Source organism: Ammospiza caudacuta, chromosome 4 (genome assembly GCF_027887145.1).
Source record: "Ammospiza caudacuta isolate bAmmCau1 chromosome 4, bAmmCau1.pri, whole genome shotgun sequence".
NCBI lineage: Eukaryota > Metazoa > Chordata > Aves > Passeriformes > Passerellidae > Ammospiza > Ammospiza caudacuta.
In genome coordinates this window covers 26,472,143-26,483,212 of record NC_080596.1, presented here as the reverse complement: position 1 = coordinate 26,483,212, position 11,070 = coordinate 26,472,143, and the positions used below count along the sequence as shown (strand labels likewise).

At 46.1% G+C, this 11,070-nt stretch overlaps 1 protein-coding gene across 2 annotated transcripts; it reads left to right on the top strand.

Annotated features, from left to right (window-relative positions):
• Positions 1 to 707: 707 nt before the first annotated feature.
• LOC131557185 (uncharacterized) lies at positions 708 to 5,905 on the top strand. 2 transcript variants are annotated; one of them, XM_058804244.1, is made up of 7 exons: positions 708 to 806; positions 1,330 to 1,578; positions 2,467 to 2,526; positions 3,147 to 3,278; positions 4,042 to 4,188; positions 5,298 to 5,358; positions 5,530 to 5,905. In XM_058804244.1, exons 2-7 carry the CDS (start codon positions 1,381 to 1,383, stop codon positions 5,631 to 5,633), a joined length of 702 nt encoding a protein of 233 aa, XP_058660227.1. In that variant the 5' UTR covers positions 708 to 806; positions 1,330 to 1,380; the 3' UTR covers positions 5,634 to 5,905. The 2 variants fall into 2 exon arrangements, with proteins under 2 accessions (XP_058660227.1, XP_058660229.1); XM_058804246.1 differs by lacking the exon at positions 708 to 806 and adding an exon at positions 850 to 977.
• Positions 5,906 to 11,070: the final 5,165 nt, after the last annotated feature.

Below are 11,070 nucleotides of genomic sequence, written 5' to 3'. Positions count from 1 at the left end.
CTTAGATGTGACCATGGTCACAGAGGTCTCAGGCTGAGGGAAGAGACGAGGATCTGACTCCATGTTTCAGAAGGCTTGCTTTACTATTTTATGATATATATTACATTAAAACTATACTAAAAGAATAGAAGAAAGGATTTCATCAGAAGGCTGGCTAAGAATAGAATAGCAAAGAATGATAACAAAGGCTTGTGGCTCGGCTCTCTGTCCGAGACAGCTGACTGTGATTGGCCATTAATTACAAACATCCAACATGGGCCAGTCACAGATGCACCTGTTTCATTCCACAGCAGCAGATAACCATTGTTTACATTTTGTTCCTGAGGCCTCTCAGCTTCTCAGGGGGAAAAATCCTAAGGAAATAATTTTTCATAAAAGATGTCTGCGACGCTTAGAGATCATCTAGTTCCGCTCCCCGATCTTCTACTAGAGCAGGTTACCCAAAGCCCCATCCAGCCTGGCCTTCAGCATTTTCAGGGATGTTGCATCCAACAGGACCTGTGAGCCACCTGTGCCGCCTTCCCCAATTCACAGGTTGCAAATGTGTATGGTGTGAAGCAGCGCTTACAGCGGCAGGGGGGAAATAGAGAGATAAACACGGCCCAGTTGCTGTGGGGCAGGGATGCGTGGAAGGCCCGGTCTCGGCAGCCTGAGGGTGCCCGGGGCGGGGCGGCCGCTCCCGGCGAGGCGGGACGGGGCGGGCGCAGGAGCCGCGGCCCTGCTGGGTCACGGCACGGATCGGGGAATTCTTTGGACACAGGCCGGGAATTCCGTTCCCCGGCCGCGGAGCAGGAGCTGTCCGTGAGGTGAGGGCGCGGCGGACCGGAACGGAGCAAGGGGACACGGGGGCACACGCGAGACGGAGCTGGAGCCGGAGCCGCCCCTGGAGAGGGCGTGCGGTGAGCGGCAGCAGCCACGGGGAGTGTCGGGGCTCGGTGCTCGCCTCCCCAAGGGAGCCGCGGCGCCTTCCTGGAGAGGTGCGGAGCTTTAGTTCCACATGGGAGAGAGCCTGCGCTCTGAGGGCAGCACAAACCAGGATGGGAGAGAGCCTGGGCACCCTTGCGCTCTGAGGGCAGCAGAAACCCCAAAAGGAGAAGGATAGGAGAGGGCCTGGGCACGTCCTGCACTCTGTGGGAGAAGGATGGGAGAGGGCCTGGGCACCCCTGCGCTCTGAGGGCAGCACAAACCCCGGAGGGGGAAGGTCAGCCATGGGGTCTGAGGTGACAGTCGCGCATTCCGCTCCAGCGTGGTCGGGAATGGTGTCCCAAGCTCCTGGCACAGAGCAGCAGCCCCAGCCGATGATCCCGGCCCTTCTCTCTCTCCTGTTAGGAAGAGCCTTTCTCCGAGCCTGGAAGGCCCTGGTGCAGCTCGCCAGTCTCCATGTTCAAGGATTTATGTGGGAATCAGAGCAGAATGGATCGGTATCGGTATTTCATCTTTAACCAGAGGAACATGGTCGTGCTGGGGATGTTCCAGCTTGCCTTCAGCACCGTCTGTGTCACCTGTGGGTTCATAGATGGCATTTTCAGAACAGAGTCCCAGCTGGGCAAAACCAGAGCTCCAATTTGGGCTGGCATGGTAAACTTTTACTATATTTTCTATGCTTTGTTTTGCAGTGTTTTTTTCCCCGCTGCTACCTACTAGTACTCATATTGGGGATGGGAGGGAAGCCAGGATTTCTTGCCAGCTCTTCCCTTGTTTTATGCTTTGAACTCAATTAATAAAAATTTCCTTATAATGGTATAGCCAGAAGAGTGCAAGCAGACTTTCCTCTGAAGGAACTAAATTAAATACATTTGTGCTGGATAATGTAGAAAATGGGACACAGTGACAGTTGACTGGGGTTTTCTGCAGAAGCATAGTGACCACAGAGAGGCCACCAAAGTTGAGGAGGGGAACACCTTGTCCTCTGCTCAGGTAGATGAACCTGTGTCCCACAGCACAGTGCCCCTAATTTTGGTACTGCAGTGAGGTGTGGGCAAGAGGTGTCCCTGCTCCCTGGCATTCAGCACCCTGATTCACCCTGCTGAGCCATGCTGCAAGGAAATCACACTGAAGAGCTGTCTCCAGGGCAGAGGCTGCCTGACTCCTTTCATTAGCATCTTCCTTTCCTTTCCAAGATGCATATGGACTTGGCAAAGCATCGTGCATTTTCAGGACCTTAAATCAGAGTTATTCAATCAGGTTCATTATTTTGCCCGACCCACAAAGCTCTGGTCAGCAGTAGCAAGGCTGTGCTGTGTGGGTAGCAAGTGGGCAAGGTGCATGTCACCCATGTCCTGCATCCAAGAGACGCTGCAGAGGAAAACAGAAGAAATGAGCAATTCTCTTCCCATTTCTGATGCAGCAGTTACTCTGATCCAAGCCTTGAAAACACCTTTCATTACTTTTCATTACTCTGTAGCAGTTTATCTTCTGAATCTGCTGCTAGTCTCCCAAGCTGCCATCTCCTTTTGTGCTCTGCAGGTGATGGGAGTCCCAGGCGTCCTGGCTTTGTTCTCCTCGCAGAGGAAGAACCCAGTTCTTGTAAGCTGGAGGGGCAGATGGGTGTTTGTGTGCATGGGGCAGGGGAAAAATACTGGGGCAATCAAAAACAGTCTGAGGAGTGAATGAGCTGACTGGTCCTCCTGCAGAATTGCGAGCTTATTTCTTTGAGTTACCTTCACAAAAGCTGCTGTCTTTGTAACCAAGAGGAGGATGCAGTATTACCTTGCTTTCTGCTGCAGCAGACAGGCACTGGGCCTAATAAAAAGCAATTCTCTGTAAAAACACTTCATTTCAATGCTTTTCTTTTGGTGGTCCTTCATGTTGTTGAGCACTGTGTACACTAAAATTTGAAATGAGTTAAGAGGTTCGCATTTCCTAGGTGGGTTTCTCCAGCCATGTAAACTCCAAGGGAGGATACTGTATGCAAATTAGAGGTCTTTAAGTGACACCTCTGATTAATATTTAGGACTCAGCTGTAACTCAGAAACTCAATGTTATGAAAACCTCTATTTCTCTGTGTTTGGCTGTTGTTCCTGGGGATGTTGCGGTGTTGTGGTAGGTCAGAGGCTACCATACAAGCTGTAATGCTTGTATTGGCCAAGGACAGCTTTGATTCCTGCTGCCCTTCTTTTTCTGACCAAAATTCTCTGTCTGTCTAGGTGAATGTACTGATTGTTGCTTCCATAATCTCTTGTGTTGCCATCTTCATTGTAATAGTTTATAGCTCCTTCACACTGAGCTATGGTGAAGAGGAAGAGCTGAGTTCTGCCCCAGTCCATGTTATCCATACTGTAAGTATTGATATCACAATTATTACTGGGGAACACGCCACCCTTAATCTGCAGGCAGTGCCAGATGTGTCTTACAAACAGAACCAGACTTCTAGGAGGGTGACACTAGGTCAGGTTGGCTGCTGTTGCTTCTTAGTGCAAAGGGGAGGTGTGGGCTGAGCCGTGAAAAAATACTGGTGCTGCTCAGGGAAAGGTGCTGAGAGTATCCCTGGCCTGGTTTGAGACAGTGCTTGCAAGGCTGGAATCTTTCAGGTGATGAAGTTACAGGTCAGCTGGGTAAACCTGGTGTTATTTCAAGTGTATCCTCCACAGTAAAGCTGTAGAGAAGGAATGAAGCCTTTTTGTATCTCCGGTCTACAAGCAATTGCTTGCTGCAGGGATAAAGGCATTCCAGAGAGGTGAGGCTGATCATTAGTTTATTGCAGGCTGCTATAAGGTGCAGTGCAGCAAAACAATGTTTCTCATACTCAGTGTGAAGTAGAGCAGCCATTCCTTGGGTTTTTACTCATTGTCAAAGCTATTTCCAAACCCAATTGCCATTGCATAGCATCTCACATTTAATCAGCAGCCTTATTTCCCTGCTTGCTCAGTTTGAGGTTCATACTTGGCTTGCTTTTCAGAGCACAGGAAAATCTCAAATAACACTGGCTATGAATCAATCTCCTATCATGCAATGACAGCATTCTTGCAGTCATTAGGTTATTTTTTGGTGGAGAGTGTCACTTTTTGAGTATGGCTTTACCGTGTCCGTTTGTGTTTGCAGAGGTTTGTGCTCAGTAGGGTTGTCCAGGGTGCCAACATCGCCATGCTGGCCGTGTCCATCTGCAGTGCCTGTTGTGTGCTGGCCGTGGCTTACCTGGGCTGCCGGAGCCTTCCGCGCTGCTCCTGCTACGACAGCGTCACTGGCATGGTGAGTGAGGGAGTGAGGAGCCCAGCCTCCTGGTTTCTGCACAGTGTTGGTGGGAGGGCAAGAAACCCAGGGGAAGGTGTGTTTTTCCTCTATGAACCTGGTCTCAGCTCCTACCTCAGTCGTGTCACCCTGTTTATTTAAGATTTTCTAAGCCTTCTGATGTTGACATTCTTGTAGCGAGCTTTCTGACACGCTTCCTGTAAATAACTCATTGTTTTGCATTCCTTTATGGAGGAAGGGAAAGTTGATAGACTGTTAGTTTGTCCAGTGTCATTGGAGAGGTGGCACTGTCACCTTCCAATCCATTGTCACTCTTGGAAAGCTACAAATGTTGGAGTCAGAAAATAAACTTCCCCTTTTTCTTCACCTTGAGAGCAGCGCTGTGCACTTGTGTTCTTTCATGTCCTATAGTGACACAGTCGTGCAGGGCTAATTCTAAGAAATTAAGTGGGATATTAGAAGGGTTTTTTATTTCTTACATTTTTTCCTTTTACTATCTCCCTCTTATTACAGTCTCATGTAACATCAAATATAAGTTATTTCTATTTTCCATACCGTTGGTGCTGAAGCTACTGTGGCCCCGTTTCCCAGGAATTCTGCTATCCTCAAAAACTGTTCCTCTCATCTTTAAGCCACCAGTTGCTTCTGGTGCAGCATTACAAAGACTTGCTGGTACTTACATGCTGGAACTTCAAATCCAGTAATAAAAGTATCTCCAGTGCTGTGTGTGCAGTGTTGGGAGGCTGACATGTGTAATTCACTCCTCATTCCTAAGGACTCTGCCTCAAGTGATGGGGCCCACGGCATCTCTGCTAAGTGAGCTCAGTAAATAAATAAATACCAACTGCTTCTCTTCTAGAGCAGTTCTGGTGCTGTGTTATTAAACATGTGCATCCAACCATTTGGTTTGGTAAGGAATTAAAGGGTGCAGGCCACAAGGCAGCTGTTCCTCACTAAAGGCGCCGAGGGGGTAATGTGAGGTTGCTTTAAACTTTCAAACTTAAACATGTTAGGAGCTGTGGACTGCACAGACTTTTAAAATAAGTTCAGGTGTATCTTGTTGAACAAATTTCCAGGTGAGGTATCTGATGATGCTGTTTTTTCCATAGGAATGGTTGCAGCCCAGTGAGGACCAAAATCAGGCCGTGGAAATGATTTGTGCTGTACAAAGTGAGTAACTCCTTTGCCTCCACATATCTGGGTGTTCACCAGGGATGAGGAAGGAACATTCTGAATAAGGTTTACATCCCAGGCCAAAATCCTGATAAGCAAAAGGCACTGAGGATTTTGTGCAAACATCTATACCATGTTTAATGTTTTTCACTTTCTTTTCTCACACAGGCCCTGGACGGGGAATTTTTACCTTCACAGATCGGTTTCCAGCCCAGGATGCAGATGCAGAAGAAGACACATCCAAACCTCCACCATATATCAGAATGACTTGAAAAAGTGGCTGAATATTCTGTTCAAATAGATTGCAAGACAGATGCAATCAGTTCTTAATCTTTAGAGGTGGTTATGCACTTCTCCTTGGCCATTTGAAAAATGCACACAGAGTGAACTAGTGATTGTCCAGCACTGAGCAGAGATCACAGTGCAGAGAGAAACATCTGCAGGTGATTTTGAACTTTCAGAATTTGTACAGTGAAAATACCTCATTGCTTCTGGGAAGTGAGAGCATTTTTTAGTCCGGCTTTTGTATTTAAATCATGTCTTATTTCACTAGAATTCATCATGTAATTTGTGTAGCAGTGCTAGCCTTAGGCATTTAAATATTAAATACAATTCCTTTTTCTTCAAATGCTATCTCAATTTCTCCCTCTTACTGCATGAATTATTTGGATGATAATGAAGGACACCCTTCATCCTTGACCTTCAGAGTGTTTTCCTTTTACTCTTGGTAGGAATGGGGGCAAGTAAAGCTTTTGATATGAAACCTTAATAGTGCCATTCAGATACCTCTGTCAAAATGTGGCTTCTGTGGGGTGTACATGATTAGTTTTAGCACTGAGGTGTAACTATAGAATGTGGCAGGAACTGGAGCTGCTGTAGCTCCTCTTATAAAGTAACTTGAATACTCTAAATTCAGTTCAAGTTTTCCTATTTTGACTTTGTAGATTGAAAGTCTAAAAGAAATCCTTATTTTAGGGCCTATTCTGCTAAAATGTATTACAGATCTAGACAAAAGTGTTTTGTGTATTTTCTTGAGGGCACTTGTAAGGTTTTCTGTGTTGCTGTTCTGGTGGCCTGGAAAGGCCCAGGGATGGCCTTGGAGAGCCGACGCTTCAAAGGACGAGGAGAGACTTCTGATCTTGTCTCGGTCTTGGTGTTTATTGATTGTTTATCTAAAAGATTTTCTTTCAGCCCGACAGAGGTCTGCACAGCAAGTCAGCCATGGGCACACTCCCCAAGCCCCCGGGCGGTCACTTATCTTTATACCCTAAGTTACGTGTACAATATTTATCATTTTTCTCCAATACTTTCTACTCTTATTAACCTGTGCACTTCTAGTAACAACCAATCCCCAAGTGCCACCACCACCACAGAAGATGGAGGCCAAGAAGAAGAAGAAGAAGGACAGGACACGCCCCAATTCCTCCATCTTACTTCTTTAGACCCCCCTGTACCAAAATCCTAAACCCTGTGTTTTACACTTTAACTAACTTATCCCTTCACCATTCACCCAGTGGAATCCTCCCAGTCCTCATACAGGTCTCATCTCCTGTGTAGGATCAAAATCCTGCCACCAGACACTTCTGGCAACATTCCAGGATTCCCGAGCCCCCCAAGGGTGGTCTCGGCCTCTCTGCACCTCCATCCTGAGGTGCTGAGATCCCACAGGCACCTCTTGTAGTTCCTCTAGACCAAGGAACTACAGCTTCCAGTCAGGTTCCGTCATATTCTGAAGTGCACAGAATTCCCAGAAGTACTTTCTGTTTCACTTTTAGGTGAATGCCAAGTGTTGATCCTGCCTGCAGGCCTTGAGCAGGGAGTGGTAGATGACTTAACCCTTGGTACAGATTAGCTCAGCATTTGAACAGGGCCTGGAAAATAAGTTCCCATCTTGAGAAAGTGCACAGTAGGATAAGTGATAACCCACCATGAGGCATGGAACTCCAGGAATGATCTCATATAAAACTTCTCTAATTGCAGTAAGTAAGGTGCCTTTTGTGGTTCCAAGAGAAGAGTTGTTATTGATTATTTTCTCTAAAGAGTGAAGTCCTTTTCATAATGCTGGTAAAGGGACTCCAATACCTAAATGGCTTTAAACTAAAGAGTGTGGGTTTAGATTAGATATTGGGAAGATTTTATTTTCTGTGAGGGTGGTGACACGCTGGCACACATTGTGCAGAGAAGCTGTGTCTGCCCTATCCCTGAAAGCTCAAGGCCAGGCTGGATGGGGCTCTGAGCAGCCTGCTCTAGTGGAAGGTGTCCCTGCCTGTGGTAGAGGGGTCAGGATGAGGTGATCTTTAAGTCACTTCAAAATGATTCTATGATTCTGTGAGGATTCTGCAAAGATGTTACTCAGCTTTTTTTAGTAATCTGGAACAGAGAAACACTCTTAGCCACATACTGAGGAAGTCCCAGTGAACAGAGACACCCCTCTGTGTGTGTAAGGTGCTTGCCAAGTGTATCTGTTGCTAACTTCAACCATTACAATTATTGATGTCTGGGAATATCTCAGATTGAGAGAGCAGCCCTAACCACCAGGCTCCCTCCACAGCCCTTCTCAGGTCACAAATTGCTTCTTCAGCCAGGGAAGCTGTCCCCAGCTTTGGGTGCTTGGGCCAGCAGCTTAACTTGGGCCTGCAGGTTCTACTCTGGCAGCTGGAGGATTAATTATGTGCCACAGTAGCCACATTCTTCCTGACTTTGGCTCTAAATACCTTCATTACCTTGCCTGCAGAGCCACAGAAGGGTTGAGCTTGGAAGGGATGTCTGGGGATCACATGGTCCAATCCCCTCCTGTGCCAACCAAAACACTGCTGGTGTCTTGTTCATTTGAAGGTGTTAATGTTTGAATTGCTTTAATATATTAATCCAAACGTTGTGATTCGAAATGGGGTGCTGTGCTTTTTCCTCTGAAATAGTGCCTGTTAACAGGCATCAAAGCACCCAGTGTGACTGCTCTCCCTGTCCTCAGATGCTTCTGGCACAGCTCCACACCATCTGCAATGAAATGCTGGGCAGTTTCTTCTTGTTTAACACAAACTGCGCTTCTTGTACGTGAAAAGAAAGTCAGATATCTTCACAGGGTATTTCAGGTAGCTGAAAGCAGTGGCTCTGGTCAGTCTAAAACAGATTTTACATTCCTACAATGCACTGCTCAGCCTGTGCATCATTTCTGGGAGTTATGGTCCCACCCAGAAGTGCTGTTCCATAAGCAGTCATTGCAGTGTGATGTACTGAGCATTTGACTGCTGGTTGAACAGGGCAATTTGCTTTTACTGTGAGAGTGCAGAGCAGCAGGTCACCAGTCCTGTCTCAAATGCTGTGCTGTTTCCATCAGCACAGGCAGATAACTCCTGGGATGAGGGTGGCAGTGCCCCCATGGCTGCAGCAGGTCAGGTCCTCCTGGGACACAATCCAAGTACCCAGCCCAGCTCTGAAAGCCTTTGATGTGGCATTAAGTGACAGGTGTGGCAGGTACTGGTTTGGCTGTGAAACAGCCTGAGCAGCACATACTGAACTCTGAGGGTGTAAAAGAGAAGTATGCTCCATGCTGCTTCTGAATAAAAACGTCTGCAATTGATTTAGCAGCAGCTATAAGATGGTTTATTTCTTACACAGTCCTTCCAGTTGTGCAACTATTGCAGGTCACTCATTGACAGATGATTTCAACAGTTCTTTCTACAAAAGTGGGGGTTTCCAGAAAAGCGACAGCTGCAGAATGGAAACTGCTGGAAACTGATTATCAGTTTAATGTTACTCCTCTTTGGTTAGTGTTGCAGAAAATAAATTCCTGACTGCAGTTTCCAGTGCTATATTTAGCAGCCCGTTCCACATGCGAGCACCTTCCCAGAGCCTGCCTGCATCTCCAGGGATATTCCATGTCTTGTGTCACGCCCAGCTTCCACTGGTGGGAGTCAGGTGGAGTTATGGAGCCCCGTTATGGACCCAAGCATTTTGTGCTCACCTTGTGTCAGCATTGCTGTGTTAAGACAAAGACAAGGCATTTACATCAGAAAAAGCTTCCTTACCTGGGTAGGCTGAGACAAACATGACCCTGTTCCCTGACGCACAGAACAAGGCACACGATATCCATGGGTGGATAAAGGCAAAGCCTGCCAGCCTGCCATTAGCAGGGGCCAGAGTTAATCACCCAGTGTAATCAGAAGGCAATCAGGGAAGCTGATTCTGGAAGTTAATGTTCAACTAAGGGCAAAGAATTTTTTTCAAATCATTTCCCCAACAGAAGGGGCAGGAGGTGCAGAGGAGGAGGGAAAGAGGAGGGATGGATCTTCATCATGGTGAGGATCAGGGAACATTTTCAGGCACTTCTTTGACAACGAGCTCATTTGGGATTTTTATAAATATACATATTTATTTTTATTTATTTATTTGTGTCTGAATTTTTATTTTTCATAGATCCATGTTTGGTGCAGTTCCTCCCTGGTGCTCAGGGTCAGGGCAGCCTTTGCTGGGCACAACCGTGTTTCCCCTTTGCTGGCAAAAGGCAGTGAGAAAACGGGATACCAAGTCACAATTGTGTGTCCCCATAGCCCACCCTGGTTTTGCAGCAAGCAGTTGGAAATTGAAGTAAATCTTCACTACAGGTAGATGAACTGGCCTAAAATATTTTGAGTGGGGAACACAATAGGTCTTGCTCATTAAACATGCAAGGCGGTCTACAGAAGAGAGCCTTAAAAGAGCTGGGAAATTAGTACTACTAATTAATCAAAATACAGATATGTCCTGAAAACAGGAAGTGGTATTTGCCTGCAGCTGAGAGGAGGAATATTCCCTTTTCTCTCCTTTTTTGGTTTGATTTTTGTTTTTTATACTCAGTAGAAAGCCCACCTAATATAAGACAGACAACATGCATTTTTTGGAGTCAGACTATGTGATTTCTTGTTTCCTAGGATCACAGAACCACAGACTTCTTTATGTTGGAAAGGATGTTTAATATCATTGAGTCCAACCACTGATCCTTATCGGTCCCTTCCAAACTGAGATATGATTCCTTGATTCTCCAGCACCAACAGTGTGTAAGTATGGGGAAAAGTTGTTGAATTTACCTCTAGCTTGAGGAGGGATGCCCATTAAAGCAAACAGCATTTCCCAGCCTTCCCTAGGTGCTTCTCCATAAAAACAGGAACTGCTTTGTCCTGCATCTCTTCAGGTACGTCTGACCCAAGCACATTAACAAACTGCAGTTTCACTTGCACTTTCTAGGCTGCTGCAATGTCTCTTCCTTTCCTTTTTCCTTTTTCCCCTTTCCTTTCCTTTCCTTTCCTTTCCTTTCCTTTCCTTTCCTTTCCTTTCCTTTCCTTTCCTTTCCTTTCCTTTCCTTTCCTTTCCTTTCCTTTCCTTTCCTTTCCTTTCCTTTCCTTTCCTTTCCTTTCCTTTCCTTTCCTTTCCTTTCCTTTCCTTTCCTTTCCTTTCCTTTCCTTTCCTTTCCTTTTACAGAAATGTGTGTTCTGTTTCATTGACTTGACATTTATGTCATCTTAATTTAAAATTACTTGGTTTCATGGTTCATCTTTCATCCTTTGGCTTCTGTCCACTACATGTTTTTAACTACACTCATCGCTTTCTTCTTTAGTCAATATTAGTTGTTATTATAATTTATGTTTATGGTGGAACAGTACATGCCAATATTGCTAAGCCCTTTATCCCCACCCAATAACCATAGGACTGATTCAGGATAACAGATGGTGT